At 41.3% G+C, this 25,568-nt stretch overlaps 1 protein-coding gene across 7 annotated transcripts in view; it reads right to left on the bottom strand.

Moving 5' to 3' along the window:
• Positions 1-25,568, bottom strand: part of LOC133206442 (mucin-5B) — a 47,124-nt gene that overhangs the window by 1,134 nt on the left and 20,422 nt on the right. For 3 of the 7 annotated variants that reach the window (XM_061342429.1, XM_061342430.1, XM_061342431.1), the window contains 29 exons: positions 25,399-25,451; positions 24,920-25,020; positions 24,448-24,599; positions 21,531-21,669; positions 20,704-20,814; positions 19,798-19,977; positions 19,162-19,398; positions 15,544-15,700; positions 15,226-15,354; positions 14,755-14,839; positions 14,511-14,548; positions 13,865-14,020; positions 12,629-12,721; positions 11,744-11,985; positions 11,070-11,247; positions 10,486-10,736; positions 9,312-9,495; positions 8,603-8,795; positions 7,745-7,923; positions 7,151-7,220; positions 6,586-6,707; positions 6,188-6,219; positions 5,650-5,827; positions 4,547-4,651; positions 3,872-3,912; positions 3,193-3,315; positions 2,198-2,293; positions 1,158-1,286; positions 258-297 (listed from right to left, as the gene is read on the bottom strand). In XM_061342429.1, coding sequence (XP_061198413.1) covers positions 258-297; positions 1,158-1,286; positions 2,198-2,293; positions 3,193-3,315; positions 3,872-3,912; positions 4,547-4,651; positions 5,650-5,827; positions 6,188-6,219; positions 6,586-6,707; positions 7,151-7,220; positions 7,745-7,923; positions 8,603-8,795; positions 9,312-9,495; positions 10,486-10,736; positions 11,070-11,247; positions 11,744-11,985; positions 12,629-12,721; positions 13,865-14,020; positions 14,511-14,548; positions 14,755-14,839; positions 15,226-15,354; positions 15,544-15,700; positions 19,162-19,398; positions 19,798-19,977; positions 20,704-20,814; positions 21,531-21,669; positions 24,448-24,599; positions 24,920-25,020; positions 25,399-25,451 — 3,794 coding nt within the window. Of the gene's footprint in view, positions 1-257; positions 298-1,157; positions 1,287-2,197; positions 3,352-3,871; positions 3,913-4,546; positions 4,652-5,649; positions 5,828-6,187; positions 6,220-6,585; positions 6,708-7,150; positions 7,221-7,744; positions 7,924-8,602; positions 8,796-9,311; positions 9,496-10,485; positions 10,737-11,069; positions 11,248-11,743; positions 11,986-12,628; positions 12,722-13,864; positions 14,021-14,510; positions 14,549-14,754; positions 14,840-15,225; positions 15,355-15,543; positions 15,701-19,161; positions 19,399-19,797; positions 19,978-20,703; positions 20,815-21,530; positions 21,670-24,447; positions 24,600-24,919; positions 25,021-25,398; positions 25,452-25,568 lie in introns of those variants that run through there. The other 4 variants (XR_009723766.1, XR_009723764.1, XR_009723765.1 and 1 more) reach the window with 4 other exon arrangements.

The following is a 25,568-nucleotide window of genomic DNA, read 5'->3' as shown; positions in this document are numbered from 1 at the left end:
AACTTACTAAAACGTTTTTGCAGTTCAAATGCATAACCAAAGAAGCAAACGAGGGTGCAAAGAGGCATTAACACAGTGTCCCCATTGGAAGAATGAGGCAGATTTTTAGCCTCAGATGTGAGGTACAAAACCGCGCTGCTGCTGTAACAGTTGAGTCTGTGGAAACTGCAGACTCTTAGTGCATATGGAAACAGGACTACAAGCAGGGGAGAACCTAATAGTGTTGGAATAGGGAATCAGTGATTTAATGCACTCACATGTCTTACAACAGCCATCTGAAGTCACATCAACTGTCCCCTGTATTGAAAGCAAACATGACCAGGATAGTTCAGAGGCACAAATTTCTAAGCAGCAAGTAGCAACCGTGAAAGTTCAGGCATATTCCCTCATCTCTAGCCTACACAGATTCTGCATCAGACCTGTTTGTGTACCAATTATATACAAAACTGCTTAAAAAAAAAAAACAGCAAAGAAAGGAGTGAAGTTTCTTAAAATTGCATATCCTCTCACAAGCCCAGTAAGAGGTCCTCTAACACATGCCTGACCTTATGCAGGTACTAATGAAGCCCGAACAAAACCCCAAGCCCCAGAGAATGACAGCTGATTCTGGAACTGAACAGCCTGACCAAAACCTACCCCAAAACTAATTCAGGTCAATGGCTGTCTTTGTCCCTGCTTTGGTTTTCAGATCAGCTGTGAAGCCCTACAACAGTTACTGGAAGCCACTAATTGCTGAAAGTCAGGGCATGTATTGCTCACTCATGTACCACTTACTTGCTTAGGGATGCACTAGCATTACCAGCAGACATCGGTTTCCTCAGGAGCCCATTGTGAGTTACCTTTTGCTCAACTGCATTTCTTAACACTGGTGTTTCTTAAGTGATGAAAAATCCCACCTTGCTATTGCCCCAGTAATCTTTTTTTTTCAAGTTCTAGTGCTTATCCCACAACAGTAAAATATGTAGGTTGTTTGCAAACAGTTTTTCTTACTTCCATGGGACACTCCTTTCAGGGATGAAAAAGGACATCTCCATCAAACAAGGACAATCAGCTCAGAAAGATCAAGAAATACTGAAGTGTCTCATGCAAAACAGTAAACCCCCAGACTAACAGGGCTCACTGCAGAAGTCTTTTTTTTCTGGCTGTAAAGTACTTACTGGGACACAGTTTGATTCTTCAAATGGTAAGCAGACCTTTACTGTGCTAGTCAAGGAAAACTGGCCCGCTGATTCAGTGCACGTGTACTGAGTACAGTTATCATATGGAGCTTTATAGCTCTTTCCAACCTAAATAAAAACAGGAAAAAAACAAAACAAAACAAACCCAAACCAATATAGTATAGCAATAAAAATAGAATAATGCAAAAATACTACAGTCAATGAACTGGCAGAAGCACAGGGTTTTTCATATCACTCTGAAAGTGCAGAGATATCTGGAATTATATCTGCAAATAAGGTATTAGATTCACCTACTACCAGCCCATGCAGAATCCCTTCTGTGGTCACCTAGGTGGAAAGAATTATCAGGGAACAAAAGATGAAATGGAAATGGAAAAGATGCAGAATGCAATAGCAACCAGAGAAGGGACAGCATGAAAGACAACAGTGACTGGTTGACACAGCGTCATTAACCCTTCACAGGAGTAGCAGGCTGTAATAAAATCAAAGAGCTAGCCTTGAGTCTCAGTCCATGTCTGCACAACACTGTGCTCACAAGACACGATGTATTATTACCTGTGGGTATTACCAAGTCACACTACACTACAGCAGCTATGTCACTTTTCGTTTCTGCCTCAGCAAATTCAGAGCTAGTGGTAGAACAGTTACATCAGCTCATTCACACTATTTAACCCTGTATCTCCAAGACAAGATAATGACCCAGTTTCACAGCAAAGCAGTATGATGTGAAGCCAGCTTATGCATGTCTGCAGTATTACACAGTGTCACCATCCTCTCCAGATTCTTTTGGTTGCATGTCAGAAGGAGGTAGGGTAACATGAATTCCATTCCTGCCAGAGATTGCATAATTTTCAGCACAGCAGAGAGCAGCTGTATAAACATCTACGTTTACTTTGGAAATACAGACATTTTTAAATCTCCCAGAGTTCTTCCCAGCCTCTAAATGTGTGACACTGGTTCAAAAAATGCTGAGGTTTTTTGATAATCTAGCCTTGTGCGCAGAGTAGGGAAGTGCTTACCTCAATGGTCACATTGCCAAATGGAAAATTTGCCACACATGCCACTTGCTGGCACTGGCTGCAGCACTCACCGTCCTCTTCCACACTGTGGAAACCCTGGGGGAATAAAGTTTGCATTTAGCCATGTTATCTGATGTCTTGTTCATGAAACACCTTTGGATCAAAGCCACAATGGAAATGACAGAGGAAATAAGTCAGCTTTCTGGTTTCATTTCTGTTGTCTTTAGAAACTTGTTGAAACCACTGTAAGTCTGATAATCAAAGCTGATAATTCTTTCTCTTATTGAATGGTGACTTCTGGGTGCCTCTGTTACCATCAAGACCCTGTCTTTGTCTGTTCTGGCTAACATACAAGTCAGGCCAAATAAATGTATTCAGTGTATGATTACTGGCACAATCTACTACCAGTGCTTGGTCTGATATGATTATCCACAAAAGCTGCTGCTGTCAGACATGTGAAGATCCTGCAACGCTTATTCCCTCCCCTGTGTTTGAGGTCTCTTGGTGGGTGTGGCTGGCTTCAGGATAAAGGATAATGGTTTTATCCATTTTTAGGATTGACAGTGGTCTGGCCTTATCTGAGCAAGAATGGAAGAGAAACCACTCTGCTTATATTCAATAATAGACTGAACAGTTTGTGTGCAAACTCTCAGCTCATGAGTACCGAGAAGTATCTGAAAATGTATGAACTATTGTGCCGTTTCTTTACAATCTTAATTTTTGAGATGGCTGTGGGCAACACCAACAGAACTGCACAAATGTCTTTCAGCAGTCAGTTTGCCCTTGCTCTCCCTCAGGGCATGTCTCCAAGGATGGTCTCTTAAACATGCTAGACCAAAAATAACCAACATCTTAAAAAGGACTTTATTAAAAAATCTAATAGATTGTATCCTTCTGTCTTTCAGTGGGGAAGCAGTTACTCTATGCCAGTTTTAGAGTACAACACCTCAACAACCATTGGTCATGGTTGAGCAGGCTGAGTGTGCAGCACTGACCTGCTGGCAGGTGGTTTGGCATTTCACTGGAACACACCGGATATGATTGGTCTGTGTCACAACATCCAGTTCATCTGTGCACACACAGTCCTCACAAGAGCTTTTAGGCACCATTGCCCCAGGCTGGAAATATAGAGGAGATAGGAGACAGGCCATGGCAAGAATTCAGTGGGTTCTAGAATAAACATAACATCCCCAAGAGTATCAAAACTGAATGTTATGCTTTTGATTTACTTTCGGAAGAACTTCCTGAAATTAATACCTCCAGATCCCTAAAACCTTATACTGCCAATATCACAAAATGAACTGAAGGCTGACACTCCCAAGTGCATCAGTGGTGTTAAATAAGTTATTACAATATCTCATAAATTCCATGCATCAATTTTCATTCGTTTTGACCTAGTAGTTAATCTTACAACATCTAATAAAATTTAAAAATTTTATTCAATCACAATTCTGACTTACTGACTCTGAAATATAGGTAAAATCCAATTTAGTAAGTAAGATACTGGTCTCTAGCATTACCTGCTCAGGAACAGTTGCAATAGTACATACTGTCAGGGGAAAATTACGGGCATTCTAATCCTACTTTTTATGTGCCTGTGGACAAGAAAATTTCAGAAAATTCTGACTTAGGCAGCATTAACCTGTGGAAAGAAATGTCTGGAAGAAAACCTACCTTAAATTCAACTCCTTCAGAAACACATACACCTTTTGGTACTGTAAGAAAAAGGAAAATTAAAACGATGTGCTAGGAATGATGTAAACAGTTACTCTTCTTATCTGTGAATTGTGAGTGATTTAGAGGAGACATAGAACTGAACTTATTCAGTAGCCTTAATATTCCGCAGAAAAGGAAAAAAAAAATAACTAGTTCATAGTGCTAATTGTTATTTGGAAACCCACATGTAACGTGTTCAGATGTTATGCATGACGTGGGGGATAATTCTATATCCTGGTATTTTCTATATAGGAAAACCTATTTACATCATGGGTTCTTACCCATACTTGAAATTAGTTGAGCTTTTCTTTATTGTTAACCACCTTACTGGTAGCAAGCCAATGGGAAGCTGTGTCAGGCATGTGAATCTGGAATTATAATTTGTCAGCAGAGCTTCTGGATGGGTTCGATGTAGCCGACATTCAGTATCTGACCAATAACTTGCACTCACTGAATACTAGCTAAAGAGAACTTGCACTAGTTACTCCACCTCCCTCCCCCAAAATCACCAGTTGTAAAAGCTGGAAGGGGAAGGGAAGGGGAGAATCTACTGCTTATGATTTTGACTTATTTAGAAAAAAATTGAGCAGTTCAATGAATAAATAAAACCCTTTAAGGAAACATGGTACTTACTACAGGAGAAAATAGGACAGCAACCATCCTCAGATATAGCAACCACTGGCTGGAAGCCTAAGTCACATCCTGTTTTGTTGATAATGCAGGTTTTTATATCACATTCTGCAATAGACAGCAGAGATAAAGTAAGCCAAGCATTCCATCTAGCAGTGCTATTTGCACACAAATCTTGAATGTCTAAGGAATTTGGTAGATACAGATGATTCTTGAATCACACATTTTTTGAGTTTGGGACATGTCCAGATGAAGTATCTCTAAGCATGCTTTACTGTAAAGCTCTTCCCTGGACATATACTTCTGGCCCTTGTTCCTGCTTCTCTTCCCCCACTTGGGTTCTCAATTTCTGAAAAAATAAAAACCCTCACATCAAAGAAGTGACAGAGAAACAAATTGGGGCAAAGATAAATGAGTCAGAGAGTGATAAAAATGAAGAGGTGGTGGATGAGAGCAAAAGATGTGAAGGTTGGGACATACAAGGCAAAGCACCCTAACAATGTCCACTGTTCCCTTCAAGGCATCCAAGAAACTTAATGGACCTCTGCCTGGCAGCATGAAGGGATGAGGAACAGAAAACCATCCCACCACCATTATCAGGATACTGTGTCCTGCACTCATAGGTGCTGAGAATGGCCAGGGTTAGGGACAGGTTGATGAGGAGGTCCTGTGCTGTGGTGGACATTTGGGAGGTTGCAAATGGAAAGGTGAGGGCAGACATATATCAAGAACCACCACAAGAAGCCTTGGAGTCTGAAAGATGAGAACATACACCCTTACTGGATGAATCTCTGTGCAAGAATCACCCTCTAATCTCATAAGTGAGAAGAGCCAGAGGATACTTTGAAGCACCTGGTCATCCCATTCAATGACCTGTGGGGGATTTTCCAACATAAGTGTCTGATGGTTCATGCCACTAGTTTAGAATACAGGCCAGACCAGAAGAAGTCTCTTCTGATAGCAAGAACTCCTGACATGTAGATGGAAGAAATGACCTCTCCAGCGTGTTTATCTGAATTTGGTACCTGTGGGGTACCAGATCTCACTTGAGGATTGCTGCTAAAGGCAAATGAGACCACATTATGACATCTGAATTATCTACTCACCACAGACTGTATCTGTGCAGCATGGGTCATCCAGACGTGTTTTAATTTTACGTACAAAGCCCTCTTTAGTGCAGTTGATAGGTGGAGATTTAGCACAAGGGCGGGGGAAGCAAGAGATGTTCAAGGTCTCTTCATCACAAGTACAGTATTGACAGTCATGCTCCCAAGCCTCTCTAGGCTGTGTAAACAATAGGGATAGTAGTTCAGAGTTAAAAACTAGAAGCATTATATTAATGAATGTCTGCTTCATGACCATGTAGGGCTGAACTACCCTAGTTTATACTGTAGGAAAATCACAGTTCAGATTCCAGAGGAAGAAGAAGGGAACAGTATGAAAAATGCTATTATCTGACACCTTCCTTTGCAGGTATATGTGTTTCCAGAAGGGAAGTCTGGTAGTTCTACCAGGAAACAGTGATTCTCACAAACTGCTATTGCAGTTCGTTGCTTAGGATTAAAAGAAGAAACCCATGCAGTCATTTTTTACAGGTCACATCACCCAGATACAGTATAAATACAGATTTTTCTTTTTTCTCACCTGTTTCACTGACCCGTCTTGTGCAATGCAACCTATAAAATTAATTACAGGTTACTTTTATGGTAACTGAACCGAGAAAAACAACAGAAGCAGGAGGACAGGAATAGAAGGAAGGTCTTGAAATCTGAGGAACAGCCTCAAAGAGAGATCCAGAATGCAAAGTCACAGATTCTGTGCCCCAAACCATCCAAAGGTCCTCCTCTTTGTTCTTCTGAAAGTTGCACTTCCTGCATAAGAGCAGGCAGAAACTGCCAATCTGAAACAGTTTCAGCCTACATCAGGTCAGTATCATGGTCTTACCCTATTTCCTCTGTACCCAGAACATCCCCAGTAAGGGGGGGAGAACTTCTAGTCAGGCTCTTACCCCTTCCCATTGCACCATTTACATTATTTCTTACCACAGACAGAAACACAAATGCCATCATGATCATTCAGCAGAATTTTTCCATCAGGACAGTAGCATCCCTCAACAAACACTGGTGTGTTATTTTGGGAGGGAAGGGTTTTTCTAATGACTCCTCTGTAAAATCAGAATATAAACAGGAATGAATGAGAGGTAGAAATGTGTCCCAGGGCAATCAGACCCCTAATTCCCAGGGGAATGTGAACTTCCAACCTTCCTCTTCAATTTTCAAGATACGGACTTGAAAAATTGCTGTAGGAAATTGGACTCTTCATTAGGGACTGTAGTGATAGGACAAGGGGTAATGGGTTAAAACTTAAACAGGGAAAGTTTAGATTGGATATAAGGAGGAAATTCTTTCCTGTTAGGGTGGTGAGGCACTGGAATAGGTTGCCCAGGGAGGTTGTGAATGCTTCATCACTGGCAGTGTTCAAGGCCAGGTTGGATGAGGCCTTGGGTAATATGGTTTAAAGCGAGGTGTCCCTGCCCATGGCAGGGGGGTTGGAGCTTGATGATCTTAAGGTCCTTTCCAACCCTAACTATTCTATGAAATGACCCACCTGCTGAAGCAAGTGTCTCTTTTTGCTTCTCCACATGGCTTGTATATCTGATCCTGAGCACAGCTGGTCTCTGTGGAGCATTACAACATACAGGTTAGAAAGCTCAGACCTATGTTTATTCTTCGTTGCACAAGGGACAAAATGCACACAGTAACGCAGCCTTCCCCCATGGGTCCTCGCAGCCCAGGCTCCTGCCCGGGGAGGGAGTCTCCTTCAACTTCAGCAAGAGGGGATCGATGTATTCAGCAAGCTGCTCGTAGTACTAGTAGGGCTTACCCCTAAACCACTGGGTACCCCTGAGCAGGGTAAAGCACTGAGGGAAGAGCTGTGTGCTGCCACCTAGTGACAGAGGTATAGGTAACACACAGGTCTCCTTAGCTGAGCTGCTCGGGAGAGAGCATGAGCCTATTTCCCACTTGTTTTGTGCCAGTTCTGGACTGGAACAACCTCTTTGACTTGTTCCTGCTTTTTCTCAGTCCAGAGGAGTTCAGGAAGGATTGAAGACTCATGATGTGGAGAAACACAAACAGGTGTGTAGGTGAGGAAAGAGCAGACCAGGGCTGTTTCACCACCAGCAGGTCTTTCCAGGCTTACCGCACTGTCCATTTGCCTGCGTCCTCCAGTCCACACAGACCCCGTGGAGCCCACACAATGCTGCATATGTCTGCATGCTCTGGCACTCAGAGCTGGGGTGCTGTTCTGAGCACCCACTGGCCACACACGCCTCGTAGTAGGGCTGTGGGCGGACCACGCTGTGGCACTCGGTCAAGTTCCTGTGCAAAGCAAGGAGACAGACACTGCATTTCACTTTCTTAGGCTACTTCCAAAGAAGAATTCAACTCATAACCAAACTTGCCCTACCCCAGAGGCCTCAGGGTAAAGATACAGCTACAAATTACTCTGATAGGCAGTACACCCACATAGCTTAATTAAGAGTGAGCTTTATCTCCCATTCTTTACAATGCTTTGAAAGGAAGCAATTCTATGTTGAGCTAGTACTTGCAAAGGGAAGTCTTCTGCACAGTTCACAGCCATTATTCTATATGCTGACATTTTTATGCCAGCATGTTTGACAATCCTGTTTTAAACCATAGATTTTTTTAAAGAACAGACACACACATTTACTTACTATATTCTGACTGAGTGCCTTTCTATCCAAAGCTTTCAGATACAGAATTATAAGTACTTCCTGGTTGGCTTCTCCAGAAATGACAGGCAGGGGGAGTGCCAAGCAGCAGACACTATTGAGAGAGGACTGATATTGATGGTACAGCTGAAAAGTGTCTGCCAAACTCAGGAATATTCACACATAATTTCAGTGCTCAGTTTTCTAAGGTATACTAGACTTCATATTTCCATCGTTTCTTATAAGCAGTTCACCTAAGGCAATGTAGTGAAGCACAAAATTACCTAGTGGGCTTATTTTTCTGGCACTTTTGCAAGATGTCTTACCAGATTATTTTACACACATTGGAAGGTTCACAGTGCTGATGATCTTCAATCTCAGCTGGTTCTGAAACACCTGGATTACAGTATCTGTTGGTAGGACCTGGGACTTTCCAATCTAATGCCATCTCTTTGAAGGACTCGAAAACTTCACCATTCCTCTTCATAGCATCATCAAATTTCTGGTTGGTACAGGTACCTGGTAGCAATGTAAAAGCAAAGTAAAAGCTTGAGGACAGTTGATGCTGATGAATCTGCTTTGAGAGAAAACCTGGAGGGAAGTTCTCCTTCTTGTGGGAAGGTACCAACATGTGGGGACCTATCTGAGTTCACAAGAACTGCTTGTGGGAAAGAAGCCTGGAAGAAATAGTTTGCCAGTTACTCGTGAAAACCAGAGTTTATGTCTTGGTTGATGCCTTTCTCCTAATGCTAAAGCAACTGAGATGTTTTTATCTAGCACAGAACTCTCCAGATTTTGTACATTTGCATATTAAATAGATCTGATCAAGAAAAAAGGCTTAGAAAGAGCCTATCTCCATCCACCAACAGGCTGTGAACAGAATGAAAGTGACTTAAAACTGTCTTTTGACAGTGTCTTTCCACCAAATAGAAATACATCTATTAAAATTTGGGAGAAATAGAAACCAGTGGATTTGCAAGCATTTAGAGATGTTTACAAGGGCATTCGTTACTGGCAGTTGATGAGGACACTCACCACACAGTCCCATGGTACTGTTATAAAACTTTCCAAAAGGCAGTTTTATGTAAAATGCAAGTCGACTGTAGGAGACATAAGCTTCTAATTCAGGAATTTCTACTATGACATAGAGGCCGGAACTGGTTATCCTGATACCATTCTTGGAAATGTCTGGAACAATTTTCTTATCATTAAACAAAATCTAAAAAGAAGAGAAACAAAAGTCTGTATGGACACCCTTCTGTTGAGTAAGGTATGAGGTTTGTGCAACTGGAAAGTAGAGCAGCACAGGTTCATACTTCAGGTGCACCCAAAAGAAGTCTGTCAAAGGCAGTCATTTAAGCAGTTCTCTATGATTCCTTTTTAATATGTAGTAATTTCTTTTTTAATATTCATGTCAATGTCCTGGGTTAAGCAGTAGCAGTCATTTTTCTCCTTCTTAGTAGCTGGTGCAGTGCTGTGGTTTTGACTTTCAGCCTGGGAACAATGCTGATAGCACCGATGTTTTTAGTTACTGCTCAGTAATGTTTACTCTGACCAATGACATTCTGAGTCTCATGCTCTGCCAGGGAGGAGGGGAAGCTGGGAGGAAGCAGAGACAGGACACCTGACCCAAACTAGCCAAAGAGGTATTCCATACCACAGCATGTAATGCCCAGGATGTAGAACTGAGGGCAGTTACCCAGAAGGGCTAGATCACTGCTCGGTCGGGCTGGGTATCAGTCGGCGGGTGGTGAGCGGTTGCATTCTCTTCCCTTGCTATTTCCCTTATCATTATTATCATTGGTGGTAGCAGTAGTGGTTTGTGTTATACCTTAATTACTGGACTGCTCTTATCTCAACCCGTGGGAGTAGTTACATTCTCCTCCCCATCCCCCGGGGGGGCGGGGGGGGAGTGGGGGAAGAAGAGGCAGTGAGCGAGCAGCTGCGTGGTTCTGGGTTGCCAGCTGGGCCTAAACCATGACAGTCAGGAAGTAAAACACAACTTTCAATTATGTGGTATTTTCCTAAGTTTTTAGCATATACAATTTTTTCTTGATACCAAGGAAAAAATAGAGAGAGAAAGCAATGTAATTGCATTTCCTACTCATTGCAGTTTTACAAGTTTCATTCTTTGCCATGACAGGACATTTGGCAGTACAGTAATGTAACTACAGGAAAATAACACTGAGAATTTTTCACAATACTTTACCAAGTTTGTTTCTTTTCCATGTTCCATTGCTTGTGTCAGAACAACAACAGAGTTAGAGTGAAAAATGAGAAGGGACATTGAACAAATTGCTCCATCAATGGCACTGCAGTAGTAGTTGTCTATATGAATCCAGAAGTTGTGAGTGTCAGGATGAGTTGACTTCACAAGCACATAGGTGCAGTTTTCTTTAAAATTATAATATGTTCCATCAAAAGTCACATAATGCTCATTTCCCCATCCACTGCAAATACCTGAAAGACAGAGTGATAGACTTTAAGCTAGGTTTCTGATTTTCCTGTAAGTACAAGCTGGTTTTAACTCTTTTACTTGCTTTCAGTGAGAGCTGAAATAACCAGTTTGGTAAAGAAAAATTAGCCTTGTAATGACACTGTTATGTGTTCTTTAAATCAAATGCATTAAATAGATGTGCTCTTAAAAGCAAATGCATTAAATAGGACTTCTTTTCAATTATATCCTGATGAATTAATATGAACATAATACAGGTGCTGACCACATAGACATCTTTCTTGAGACCAAACTGAACATAACATAAATTTCCAGATTTCTCCTGCTGCAGTACTTACACTGGCACTCAAAGACTTCACAGCAACCAGTTTCATCATAGCGTTTTGTGAATGGGAAACCATTGACACAGAGTTTCAGTTGCTGAGGTGGGCAAGTCATGCTGGACAGTTTAATATTATTTCCTTCTCCCAGGCAAGTTGCAACCTGGCAGTTTCCGAAGTTCCATGTTTCATTAAACTATTGATGCATTGAAAAAGGAGAGGCACATAACAAAGCAATGTAACAAAATCTTTAAAATCAACAGAGTTGATTATCTAGCATGGCATTATTTGCTATCATCTGCTCTTCCTCTGGAAACAAGGCAATATGAAACATATAGCAATCAACAGAGCCTTGATATCTACTTCTGTTCTACAACATTTTGTATGGGACTCAGTATTAAGGGCCTGACCTCATTTCTGGTGATGGGACACTGCCAGGTGTGCTTTCCTAGTCTTTGTTCATCTTAGATAACTCTATTCGCTTATGATTACTTAGATGTTTCAGGTGAACAGAATAATCTTTAATTTATTCCCTCAATAATTTGGGGCCTTCTGGTACACTCCTAAGTCATATAATTCAGCCACACCTGCAGACCAGCTGTAACGGTGTTACTGTCATCAGAGAATAACACTAAATTCTGGCTGCAGGCAATGTGGTAGCTAAAGAAGCACATATTCTTTCATTCTCTCACCTTTCTGGGGGGAATGAGCCCAAGACAATCGCTCACGGGAGTCCCTGTTGAAGCAGGAACTTGGCTTGGTGCACTGGGAGCAGGTGTTAGTGGACAGGCTTCAGAGTTTGGATCACAGGTCTTGAGGGCTTCAGTATGACCAATTTTACACTCTGCCCAAATTAATTCAATCTGACATGATGCATTGCAAATGGAGTAAGCACAGTGACCTGATACATTCACTGGCAGAGAAACATTTTCTCCTGCAAGACCAAAACAAAAGTTAGTGCTGGACTATGCATGAAACTGGTACCTCTCAAGGCCTATGCATCACAGATCAGCCACATATTCAGCCCTGTATTTAGCTATCTGGTCTGCCTGTACCCTGTGGCCATGTTCAGATGTGACTGTCTGCAACTCCTTGAATTCAGTGACTGAATCAGAGCTCTATTCATCCAAACGGCAAAGGCTGAGGGAGAGCCACAGACAGCTAATCTAAAATTCTGCTCTTAAGTACGTCAGTGGGAATTGAAAATTAGTACAAGAAGAGAGAATATCAAGTGTATCACTAAGTGCATCTGCTCTTCACAAAGACCAGGAGATAGGTGGTTCAGGAGCTACGAAGAGATGAAGTCTTCCCTCGTCTGGTTTTGGAATATGACTGTGGATTACAAGCACATGTTCAGCATCTTAGGATTTAGGGTTTGTGTAATCTTCCTCATATCAGGGAGATCCAAACCAGGACAAAGTCATAACATATAGGAGAGTTGCTAGTTACAGCTCAAAGATGTAACAAGATGTGGTAATGTGTAACTGCAGGAGGTTGAATGAACACTTGCTGAAGCACTTTTATCTAACAGTACATCTTCCTACATCAGTGGTGCAGAAAAAAAATTGGTTTCTCACCCATTTGTATCAATTGTCCATTGTCATTGCAGAAGCAGGGAGTGGCTGCCATTGACGATGGAGGTGTAGACGTTGCATGCTGCATTTGTGCTTCTGCAGGAAATGAACACAATATTCAGATCCTTTGCTACTCTACTTGCAAGCCCTATGGCATTTATTACATTCTCTACAAACACAAAAAGGGGAGCAAAAATTTATTTTTATACCGCCACCCCATTCTCTGCATGTACACACTACAAACGTCATCTCTGTATTTATATACTCTATTTATTACACTGTGCGCTACTAGAATAATACACACACATTTCCCCTTGTAGTTATTTTTTTTATCTACATAGAATACAACAAACCATCCTCCTACCATTGCTTATTAATTCCAATTTAGGATTTCTTTGAACCTTCTAAACCTGCAGGATGTCACCTGACTTTGAAGAAGTGATTTTGCTTTTTAACGCTTTGTAGCAAAGAATCTTTTCATTTAAATACAGAAAGATCATTTTGACATTCTACTATGCCACCTACACTCTGCTTTCAATAGTCCTTCCTTTCCTAGCTATTACTGCATTATACTTCTTATTCCAGTTCACACATTTAGGAAATACCAAACACATGGGTGTGTGTCTTTAGCTCTTCCACTTGAGTGGAAAGCCTAACTTTCAATTTTTCTTGTTCCCTTTGTATAATTTGCTACCAGGATCATACATAATTTTATGCTATAATCATGTGGCAAAATTCTGCCTTTATTTCTTTTTACTTCCTATGTTCATTCACATCCCCTTCACCCTGAAACTTCTCTTTTGAGAGGGGAGTAAAACACCAGGCAGCTTTACTTTCTTGATTCAGAGAGCATTTGAGACTGACTTATTCCAATGCAGAAAACAGTACAATAAAAAATAGTGTGGTAAAGAAGGAGTAAAACAAAGTTTAGAAGTAAGAAATATTGAGACTAACAACACCAGAGTGTCAGCTGTGGTATGCCATAGGTTACTGTAAAAGCCGTACTGAAAAATGGCTGAATCTCCCTATTCTCTGTTTACCCCATTGACAGTAAAAATCTTATAAAAATTACACTTTTAGTCTCCACTGAGACCCACAAGTTTTGACCCCTCATTCCCTAACCTTCAACTGCCTTAAATTCTTTGACATGCAGTAGGAGTGTGTTTCCAATAAGAAGGAATCTTATTACCATTACAGACTTCCATAAAATCACCACCAAACATCTTACAAATCTAGTACCTTGTGCTGGTGTGGATGGTGTTCTGCAAGGGATGGATGTTTTAATGATCTCCCCATTAGGGCCACAGACAGCATCACCACACTTGGTCCCATATGCTTGGCTGTATACAGTTTCATTTAAGGCGTAGGTCTTTCCATTGTAGCAGCAAAGGCATTCTGAGGCATCAAAAAGAGCAAATGCTGTGGTAACAGGGGACACTTGTAATATAAACACAACTGAAAAGAAAACCAAACTCTGGATTTACTCTTCTGTAGCTAATATCACCAAGCATGAATTAGCTGGCTGAAATAAAAATGTCAGTTTCTGCTTGAGAAGTTGCAGTGCGAGTCTACCTCATTTACTCAAAATAGGTCAGATTTTCATGGTTGCTGGTGTTTCTTGAAGTCAGCCTGCATAGAGGAACTACTGGCTAGTAAAAGCATCAGAATTGACACTGTCCTTACCCAGCATGGAACTGAGGTGCATCCCCCTTGGCAGGGAATGTGACTGCGACTACTGCCCTGATGAGTGATAAAATACTGGCTCAGAAGATGCCGCAGTAACATGTGGTGTTGGGTTTTTCTAGTCCTACACTGGAATATACTGTTCTATACTATTCTTTTCTATACCTATATTCAGTGAATAGTGAGGGTGGTGAAAAGGTACCTTTGGAGTCTTCAGTACACAGTTTCTGTTCGGGATCACTGAAGATAAAGAGAAAAGAAGACTTTTTTTATTGACTTGAATCAATATATGGAATAACAGTGCCTGCAACAGTATCTGATTTTACATAAAAGCCTGCTCCTGAGGGATTTAATGATAATTGCCACTGCCTGTGAACATAAACTAAACATTGCTTAGCTTGTCCTTTCCAGGGCTGTTTTCCCTCTCTCACCATCAACTGACCTACCATGAAGTGCAGTTGGGGAGGGAGACACACTCCCTGCTCTCCTCATCAAAATATGGCTTATCAGGACTGCACTCCGGGTAACAGCCTGAAAGGTTAAAGTAAACAAAGCATTCTTAGTCTGCTTTACATAGATCCAGGGAAAACACATAAATACCTCTATCAGATGCAGATGTTCTTTATACTACAATTATTTTTCCACATCTTCTTTTTCCCTCTCTCCCAAAAGTTTTAACTATTGTCAGATAATTATTCTTCACAAAATTAGATTGAATGACCTTTTATCTGTCACCAGATTTAAAGGCAACAGACAAATCATGCTACAAATTGTGCCATCACATGGGGAATTACCCAGGTAAATGAGTTTCTGGGGCAAATGAGATAGTCTTTCAGTAACCTTGATTCTTAAGACATTTAAAACCAGACTAATAGCTTCAACTTCCATAAACTTCATGAAAGTAAAATAAGAATTACCTTCTAAACTGTACAGCAAGTTCCCACATTTCCCTTGTGGGTTCCTGCAAGTCTTCAGACAAGGGGCTCCACAGGGTTTGTAAAACCACTCATGTTTGTCAGGTGGATTGTAATAATCACAGAACACAGCTGGAATAGACAAATAAAAAATCTATAAGTCTCAGACACCAGACAGGGGTTATTTTCTAAATCTTGTAAACAAGAGCTTGTTAAGTCATGTGTGCACAGCGATGTCAAAATTCTGCTCTTCTGTATCTCCCATGTGCATGAGGGCACAGACCACTGCTTTTCTGTGAGCATTTTCAGTGCAACACTTACGGCAGATGGCAGGAGTTCTCCAGTTGATACAGACACCAGCTCTGCTACAGCTTCTTGAATAAGCAGCAACTGAGGTACAAAAGCACTCACAGTCTCCCACACTGTCACAGCCACAGAAGTCAGAAATACAAGATTCATAATATGGTATTGGGTTCACCTATCAAAACACCAACACATCTATTACCACAGAGTACCTGCTCCACTGCATTTCACTGAGAGAATTTTCACCACCCACTGGCAGTTTCTTTGGCAGAACCAAGCTTTTTGTAACAACCTGAGATCATCATGAAGGAGACATGACATCTTATATAGGTAGTTTTCTATTTTATTCTTCCAATTCAGGTAGAATTGGACTCTAAGTCTTCTAATTCTCATGTGTGTAATACAAGCATTTATGCTTAAAATGTCTTTCCAGCATGATTTCTGCAGGACTGACCTACCTTGCTTTGGCTTAGCACAACTATATAGTGTGTACACTCTCTAGCTGAGTGATAGTGATTAATTGAATATTAAATATTTCCACTGAACTTCACATGTCTTGTGTTTTAACCTGTACCAGCATTGACTAACCAAGGAAAATAAGCCATGTTTGCTTTTAAAATGGCTTATTAAACTGCACTGAAGCTTTGTACAGACATTGTCATTAAGAATTAGTAGCATTGTTTCTGCTTAGGTTTATTCAAGTTGTGTCTCTCTATGTAATTTGAATAAACTTTCCCAAGGATCCCCATCTGAACAGTCCTATGCTAACGTATCTCCAGATTTTACAAACTGATACCTAAGTTTTTACTTCTGGTGGCCGACTATTATTCTCATAGCAGCCTTCCAGTATCTGAAGGGGGCCTATAGGGATGCTGGGGGGGGACTCTTTGTTAGAGACTGTAGTGACATAACAAGGTGTAACGGGTTAAAACTTAAACAGGGTGTGGAGACAGTGTTCTCATAGGAGAATGGATAATTGGTACATAAATCCTGAAAGATACAGCAAGGCCATGAAAGGCCAAAGGAAACCTAAATAAGCAAGATAAGAAGAAGCTGGAATTAACGAAGTTAAGGAGAACTGTGGACTGTTGGCAAGCTTTCGAGGTCAAGTTCTCACACCTGTGCTTAACCAATTATGTGTTAGTTACTAAGGGTCTTCAAGACATGTATCCAATCATAATATGCCAAATCACTGTAAGTGCATGTAAGAAATAGTATATAAGGGGTTAAGGCTTTGTAATAAATGGCTTTTGTCTGATCATATTGATCTCTGACTGGGTCCATATATTTTCTGTGGCAAATGGCACCCGAACAGGGACCACCCCTATTTTTCATATTGAAACTGAAGAAATTAAAGCACGTGGCACTGAAGAAAATGGAAAATGTGGAGCCGCAGGGACGTCGGCTGGGTTCGATCCACAGGACCAGGATCAGGAGGTAAATACCTTGGAATGGAGCCTTGTGAGCCCGGAAAGACACTGCACAGTGCAAATAAGGTAACAGCCGACGGGGTCTGGAAGAGGGTTAGGATGGGGAATCAATTAAGTAAAGAAGAAATTGTCATCCTTAAGCTCTTCCAACATATCCTCTCAGTGAGAGGGATAGAATATGATCATGATCTGTTATAAAGACTATTGCTCTGGAGTAAAGAAAAAGAGCTGATCAAGGGGGTTAATGAAGCTTTTGATCTTGGGACCTGATAAAAAAAAATAAAAATGGGGCAATGATGCAGCAAACTCCTCATTTAACCTGTCTACTTCTCAAGAACTGATAACCTGGAGGAGGGGGTGTATTTGTGTCCTCCTGCCTACAGGTCCATGACGCCTGCCTGCAAAGTTTGTCAAGCCTTGCCATGAGCTGGACAGACGAATGGAGGAACCTGATGCCTCAGCTACAGGAGCTGGTCGTGAATACCCCAAGCAGAATGAGATGGAGGAAGAGAAAAATGAATGATTGCAAAACATTACTTGGGGCAACTGAAAAGTAACAGCTTGAATATGTGTGCTTGTAAAGTAGCTATTGTTAGATGCTGTGATTTTGTGTATAAAACCACCTGTATTGACTAGCCAGTTGCTAATAAAAAACTACACCTTATATAGATTTGTCACTCGTAAAAGAGATGTTAGAGTAATACTTGTATTTACTAGCCAGTTGTTAATAAGAAACTACACCTTGTATTGTATAGATTGCTCACTAGTAAAAGAGATGTTAAGAGTATAGAAATTTGCAGTAGCTGCTAGAAAATGCTAAGGCAAAAGATAGAAATATTCTAATACAATGGTAGTGTTATAAAGCAGGTAATGGAACAAATTAAGAGGGTGAGAGAATTCCACTGGTGAGAAATTTCTTTGGCTAGTCCCTTGCTGCTGTCAGCGTTTTCAATATGCTGCTGCACCCTGTAATAGTTACCCTGCTAATGTAAATGTGTGTGTGCCTTGCCATAATAACAACTTGTTATTAGATGAAGCAGGTGAAACTCTGCATTGACAACAAGGAGCAAGGACTGAGGCTGACCAAATGCCTGCTACCACAATCAAGGGCAAGACTGGGTTGGTCTCTGTGTTTGCCACCAAGAAGAACCTTTAGCTCCGCTGCTGGCTGCAACCCAGCAGGTGTGGAGCGGTGGGGACACATGCCATACCAGACCTTGATGTGAAGGATGGCCTCCTCTGTTACCAGAGAGCCATAGAGCAGAAAAAAGGGACAGGCCCAGCAGCCTGTAGTTAACAATATGTTGGATATATGATCTAGCCCAAATCCCCTGCTTAAGTGGGGTCGTCCAAAAAGTTACATAAAACAAAAAGGGGGAGATGTAGAGACAGTGTTCTCACAGGAGAAGGGATAATTGGTACATAAATCCTGAAAAATACAGCAAGGCCATGAGAGGCCAAAGGAAACCTAAACAAGCAAGATAAGAAGAAGCTGGAATTAATGAAGTTAAGGAGAACTGTGGACTGTTGACAAGCTTTTGAGGTCAAGTTCTCACACCTGTGCTTAACCAATTATGTGTTAGTTACTAAGGGTCTTCAAGACATGTATCCAATCGTAATATGCCAAATCACTGTAAGTGCGTGTAAGAAATAGTATATAAGGGGTTAAGGCTTTGTAATAAACAGCTTTTGTCTGACCATATTGATCTCTGACTGGGTCCATATATTTTCTGCGGCAACAGGGGAAGTTTAGATTGGATATAAGGAGGAAGTTCTTTACCGTAAGGGTGGTGAGGCACTGGAATGGGTTGCCCAGGAAGGTTGTGAATGCTCCATCCCTGGCAGTGTTCAAGGCCAGGTTGGACGAAGCCTTGGGTGATATGGTTTAGTGTGAGGTGTCCATGCCCATGGCAGGGGGGTTGGAACTTGATGATCTTAAGGTCCTTTCCAACCCCAACTGTTCTGTGATTCTATGATTCTCATTGTCTTCAGTTGCTCAAAACAGGCACTGTTGTTTCCTTAACATTGTGCAACAGGATTCAACTGGCATAGCAGTAAAGTGAGGTTTTGAAAGAGGTAATCCTTATACACAACGATGCTGTGTAATAGCCTTTAATAGTAAAAATTTGTGTGCAAATGTGTTTTATAATAGCAACAAATACCTAGTATTTGTGAACAAATACTAAGGGTGATAGAACAGGATTACCTTACTGTGACAAGCTTCAAAGATGTTACTCTTAATGATGCTGCAGTGCTTTTGTCCCAGAGCAGTCTTGAAAGGCTGATCAGCACACAGGTCTGTCATGTTGACGTTTGAGCAGGTGCTTGTTATTTTCCAGCTGTTTCCAAACTCCTGGATACTCATCTCCATGGACTGCCCTCTGGTCGTGAAGTCATTTCTTGAGCGGCCATCAAAGTCCCCACAAAGGCCACAGACTTTTCCCTGGGTAATTTGTGTAGGCACAGTAAATAGTTTGGTTATTTTGTGTTCAGCCCACTGTTTGACAGAAATAAACAACAGATCAGGCTAAGGCAAAATAGCTGCAAATCTAAACAGCCATCACAACGAGGCTTAGAAAAAGCTGGACTTCAAATGACAAAATCACTCTGTTAGCCCTCCAATATGGCAAAAAGTCTGTCTTCTAGCTCCAAATATTCTGTAGCTTTTCATACTGACTGAACAATGAAATAAAACAATACACGAGACATGGCCTGATTGATTCATCTTGACCACCGAACCAAACACTTTTCCAAGCCCTGCTTTTCAAACTGGAGCTTCAGTGCTTTGAGTTCTCCATTCTCTGAGTTTGAAAGTATAACTGTCTGTCCATCCCATACCTACCTTGAAAGATGGTGCCACGTGAACAACAACAGTAGTCTTCTGGTCCCACATGAAGTTCATCCCTTGATTTGTTTCAATCACAATATAACCTCCTCTGAGATCCACTTGGTAATTCTTCTCAGCTCCTGGATCAGTGGCTATCTCTTGAATCCTTCCTTCCAAGAGCCTTATTTCACTGCTCTATAAGGAACAGAGAAATTGCATGGAAGGAAGTCCAATAGAAATGTTTGTGCAACAGCGCTGGTATTCTGCCTCTTGTCCTTCATTTTACTTTTATTTAGCCTTTACACTATATCTTGGTCTATTGCCAGACATGTGAGCCGTTAACAAGACCCACTGAGTTCAGTCTTACCTCAACAGGTAAGTCTTACCTCACAGCCACAGAAATTGTCCTCATTCTAGATGAAATCTATTCTGCTGGCACAGTGGCTCCTGAGTGCATGGGTAATGGGGCATGTTAGCACACCCCTTGTCACGCTGCTTTGTTTCACTATCCTCTTACCCCTTCCTGTGGGAGAAATCTCTTTTGTGTACACTTTGGGGAAATGCTAAGCCTGAGCTGGACGGAAAAAGGAATTCTTTCCTCTGTAGTTACATCTGCCATGTGCTCAAACCATGGTACAGAAACATGCTTCTCTAAAACCTTTACCATTTCTCCTATACTGATAATGTCACAGATGCAAATACACCCACACCCACACACATGCACATACATAGAGTGCAATTGACTTCCTCCATCTCTCCCCTCACCTGTAGAAGTGTCCAGCCCTGTTAACAGCAAATAACTAAACGTTTCCCAGCTTTCCTGCCTCTACTTTTTGGCTGTTTGACTTCCATAGGGATACTACACTAACTACTACAAAATAAAGACTACAGCTCCTCACTTATAAGCAGTTCTAGACAAACCTCAAAAATCAGTGTGATCTTTAGGGAACAGATGGACAGTGACTTCCCACAGGCATTGTTCTGAATTACAATTCGGAAGGTGCCAGCATCCTTATTATTGGGGCAAAAATCCTTAGAAAAAGAGATAATTTGTATTAGATATTTTCACACAGCCAGGCCACACTTAAGCATTTTCAGGAATTCTAAATTAATGACATTTGAATCTGACTTCTGCTATTTTGTCACTTTTTTGTTCACCAAAACTCTGGGCATTTTAGAAAAATCTGGTGGCAGTTGAACCAGTGTTAGGTTCATACTTGACCAGTAATTTCAAGAGAAAAACAAGAAAAAATGGAGCTTTTCGTAGCACAAATCCTGCACAATCAAAACGGTGTTTCATTTTTTCCTTAAAATTAGCAAAATCAACTGTAATTTGGGAATGACAAAATGTCTCCTGGGGCACTGTTTCATTACATGCAATTGTTATACATGAGGCTCACATATTAACCTCTACGTGTTTCTGTCACAACAAAAGCACTGTCTGTCTTAAATGGCTGAGAGAATCACTTAGCTTTTCAACTCCACACCGATTTCTTTCCATTACAGGTGCTAGAATTACAGCAGGAAAGGGCTGTCCAGTCGAGGAATTAATCGTTTAGGATCCCACAGTGCCCTCTTGTGTCACTTCTGAGGGTTAATTGCTTTGCTCTAGGTACAAGAGGAGGGGAGTAGGCTCTGCTCATCGGTATTGACTATTTTGCATGGGATAGCCCTTTAATTAATCAGACTGAACTCTACAGTGTTAGCTTTGAAAAGCATAATGATAGGAAAGTGAAAAAAATTTATACCTGAGCTAGGATATAGTCACAGTCTCCCAGGAAATCAAACTTCTCCCCATCAAAGCTCATGTAATGTCCATTTCCATACACAGTGCAGGTTCCTTTGCAGGGATTTTCTGTGCAGTTCCACTCCCTTTTGTTGCAGGTGCTGGGAGGTTAAATGCAAAGAATCACCATCTTTGTTTTTAGCTCAACACCCAAAGAGGGGCAGAGTAATTCATAGATTTCTCTTTTGCAGTACTTCAAAGAAAGCAGTCATCTCTCATTCTTCCAGGTTTACCCTCACAACTGTTTTGAGACCATTCCGTGAGATGGTTTACTAATCAGAAAGTTCATGTTTAGTACCAAGACATGTATGAACTTTGTCAATTTTTTTTTAACTTTTTCCTTCAAGTATCATTAAATCATTAAGTCCTGGTAGCAGACAGTGGGATTTATGACGTAAGTTCAAGGTGAAGAACTGAGTATTTCAGCTATTTCTCAATATTATTTAATATATTCAAGTATTAATATATTTATATATTAATATATAATTTATATATATATTAATATATATATTTATATATTAATATATTTAATATATTATTTAATATATTCATCAACGATTTAGATGAGGGAATTGAGTGTACTATCAGCAAGTTTGCTGATGACACTAAGCTGGGAGGGGTGGCCGACACGCCAGAAGGCTGTGCTGCCATCCAGAGGGACCTGGACAGGCTGGAGAGCTGGGCGGGGAATAACTTGATGAAATATAACAAGGGAAAGTGTAGAGTCCTGCATCTGGGCAGGAACAACCCCAGGTTCCAGTATAGGCTGGGGAACGACCTGTTAGAGAGCAGTGTAGGGGAGAGGGACCTGGGGGTCCTGGTGGACGACAGGGTGACCATGAGCCGACACTGTGCCCTTGTGGCCAAGAAGGCCAATGGCATCCTGGGGTGTATTAGAAGGGGGGTGGTTAATAGGTAGAGAGGTCCTCCTTCCCCTCTACTCTGCCCTGGTGAGACCTCATCTGGAATATTGTGTCCAGTTCTGGGCCCCTCAGTTTAAAAAGGACAGGGACCTGCTGGAGAGAGTCCAGCGCAGGGCAACTAAGATGATTAAGGGAGTGGAGCATCTCCCTTATGAGGAAAGACTGAGGGAGCTGGGTCTCTACAGTTTGGAGAAGAGGAGATTGAGGGGTGACCTTATTAGTATATATAAATATATAAAGGGGGAGTGTCACGAGGATGGAGCCAGGCTCTTCTCAGTGGCAAACAATGAAAGAACAAGGGGTAATGGGTACAAATTGGAGCACAAGAGGTTCCACTTAAACCTGAGAAGAAACTTCTTCTCAGTGAGGGTGACGGAACACTGGAACAGGCTGCCCAGGGAGGTTGTGGAATCTCCTTGTTTGGAGACATTCAAAACCCGCCTGGACACGTTCCTGTGTAACCTTATCTAGGTGTTCCTGCTCCGGCAGGGGGATTGGACTAGATGATCTTTTGAGGTCCCTTCCAATCTCTAACATACTGTGATACTGTGATACTGTGATCATGTGGTCAGTTCTGTTCCTGACTACAGTGGTGTGAACCAGTATTATCCCTGTCTTCCTTTGTGTGTTGTGTCTGGCTGAGATGAAGTTAATTTTCCCCAAAGCAGACCTCACAGTGCTGTGCTTTGTACTGGTAGCTAGAAAGGTGCTGGTAACATACCAGTGTTTTGGCTACTGCTGAGCACTGTGCACACAGTATCAAGGCTGTCCCTCCAGCATTCCCCCTCACCAGTAGGCTGTGGGGTAGGCAAGATCTGGGAGGGGACATAGCCAGGACAGCTAACCCAAACAGACCAAAGGGAAGTTCTGTACCACGTGGCATCTGCTCAGCAATAAAAGCTAAGAGAAAGATGGAGTGGGGACATTTATTATTACATTTGTATTCTAGAGCAATCACTTTGTGTACTGAGCCCTTCCCTGATAAGAAGTAGGGAATAAATCTGAGGGTTTTTTGCTTCCACACGGCCTTTGCTTTTTCTTTATTAAAAAGCCTTTATTTTGACCCATGAGTTTTTTCTATCTTGTTTTCTTTCCCCCATCCTGCTGAGGAGGGGAGTGATAGAGCATTTTGGTAGGCACCTGGCATCCAGCCATCAGACCTTGACAGACTTCCCCTCCAGTTCATGGTGATCACAGACAGAAAATCTTTATTGCTATACCCTTGACACAGAGACTGTGATTTTTCCCATGTGTGTTCTGTTCTCATAAGAAAACAAAGCCCTAACTGCAAAAAAAAACTCTTAATGGCCTCTGTGATATCAATAACTGCTTATCAGGGGTTGGCTTCACATGCTAAACTTGATTGCTTGTACCAGGGTGATCAGACCAAAACGTTTCTGACACTTATTTTCTGTACAGCTTCTTGGCAGGACCATACAGTATCATCCTCACTAAATAATGGGTAAAGATTCAAATCATTTTACCCACCATGATCAATAATAGCAGTGAAGTCTGTGGTAAAGTTATACCAGCAATTGGAGCAACTAGAGCATTCATTTATCTTATTTGAGAACTCTGCACCTGGAAGCACTGCAAGTCACGAGAAAATCATTGTAAGTCCTCACTCCTCCAAATTCAATTTTTTTCTGGTGTTCAGCTGTCCTCAACAGACACAGACCCCTTACAGAATGACCAGCCACAGACCAACTGGATGAGGCTGGTACTTCTAAAGCTTGTGTGGAAGCAGTTTACAAAAGGATGGAAATTATTTCACAGGATATTTTGGTACTTGTTCTCCCCAAGTGCAGGCTCATGCAGTGTGTTGCAGAGGGGAAATGGTTCCCCTTTGATTTTTATTAGAAGCCTGACATCTCTAATGATGAAAACACAGACTTCAAAATGCACTGATAATTTTAACAGCTTTGTTATAAAGCATAGTTCCCTGGAGTAACATACCATGTGTTGCAGTCCACTTTGATGGTTTCCCCAGGTTTATAAAACTGTCCTCCATGAACACATGGGCATTGATCTTTGGGAATACATCCTCCACTGCCATCCAATACCAGCCCATCAGGACACATGCAGCCAGAAGCACATTCTGTGACATACTGTGTATATGAAGACATAACACAAGGCAACTTGTTAATGCAAAGAAACTACAGGGAACCAGCAGAAGTGCTAGCTCTGAATGCCAGTATTTTGTGTATTCTTTTTTAAGCGTGTAACTGTAAATTAGTGACAATCAAATTACAAGTATTATAATCAAATTGCAAGTATTACAGCTACATGGGTAGCTATAGCTGCTGTGTTATCGTTAAAGTAGCTGGTCTGTGAACAGCATAGCATGTTACCAACAGCATTTTTTGAGGACAATCATACGTGCACAATCACGTTGTCCCATGTTCCTGCTAGGAGGTGAAGTCCTTACACAATGCATGTCCTGTGTCTTACAACTTTTCTGACACTCTGATCCAGTTGCACCAGGACCTGCAGAGCTGCAGTTGAAGTAATACATAGGAGCAGGGCAATCTATATGAGGAAGAAAATATTTCAGGAAGACAATTTAGTGAAAACCATAAGGATGCTGTCAGCAATTGTAAACCAGAGCATTTCAGAGGGCAGCATATGTCTAGCATTTACAGGTTCTATTAGCTTTTGCTCCTGCCCACCAGCAGTGTGGGGAGAAGTAAGCAGAGAACTAAGCTTTGAGAAATATCCTCATCTTTTAAAGAATTCATCAAGTCTGATGACGTTTTTACAAACACAACTACTATCAATAACCAGCACATTTCTGGGAGAAGGCAAAAATGTGTAAAATACTAAAATGTTACAGAAAGTGAGATAAATACAGAATAACACTATAAATACTAGCTAATACTATAATGACATTATTTAACAAAATCTCACCTTTCACCAGGACAGTCTCTCCAATGCAGTCTAATCTTCCTTGAATGCATTTGCTAAAAAGATTCCATAAAATGAAACACATCAGCTCTTTGCATATTTTTCTCTCACTAAAGGGAAAGGCATTACAAAGCTTCACTAGTCACACAAATAACAAATTCCTATCAAAATGA

This window comes from Neopsephotus bourkii, unplaced genomic scaffold, assembly GCF_033783945.1.
Source record: "Neopsephotus bourkii isolate Nb327-2 ecotype Australia unplaced genomic scaffold, CSIRO-AGI_Nbou_v1 NB_1792, whole genome shotgun sequence".
In the NCBI taxonomy this organism is placed as follows: Eukaryota; Metazoa; Chordata; class Aves; order Psittaciformes; family Psittacidae; genus Neopsephotus; species Neopsephotus bourkii.
This window is presented reverse-complemented; position numbering and strand designations above follow the sequence as displayed.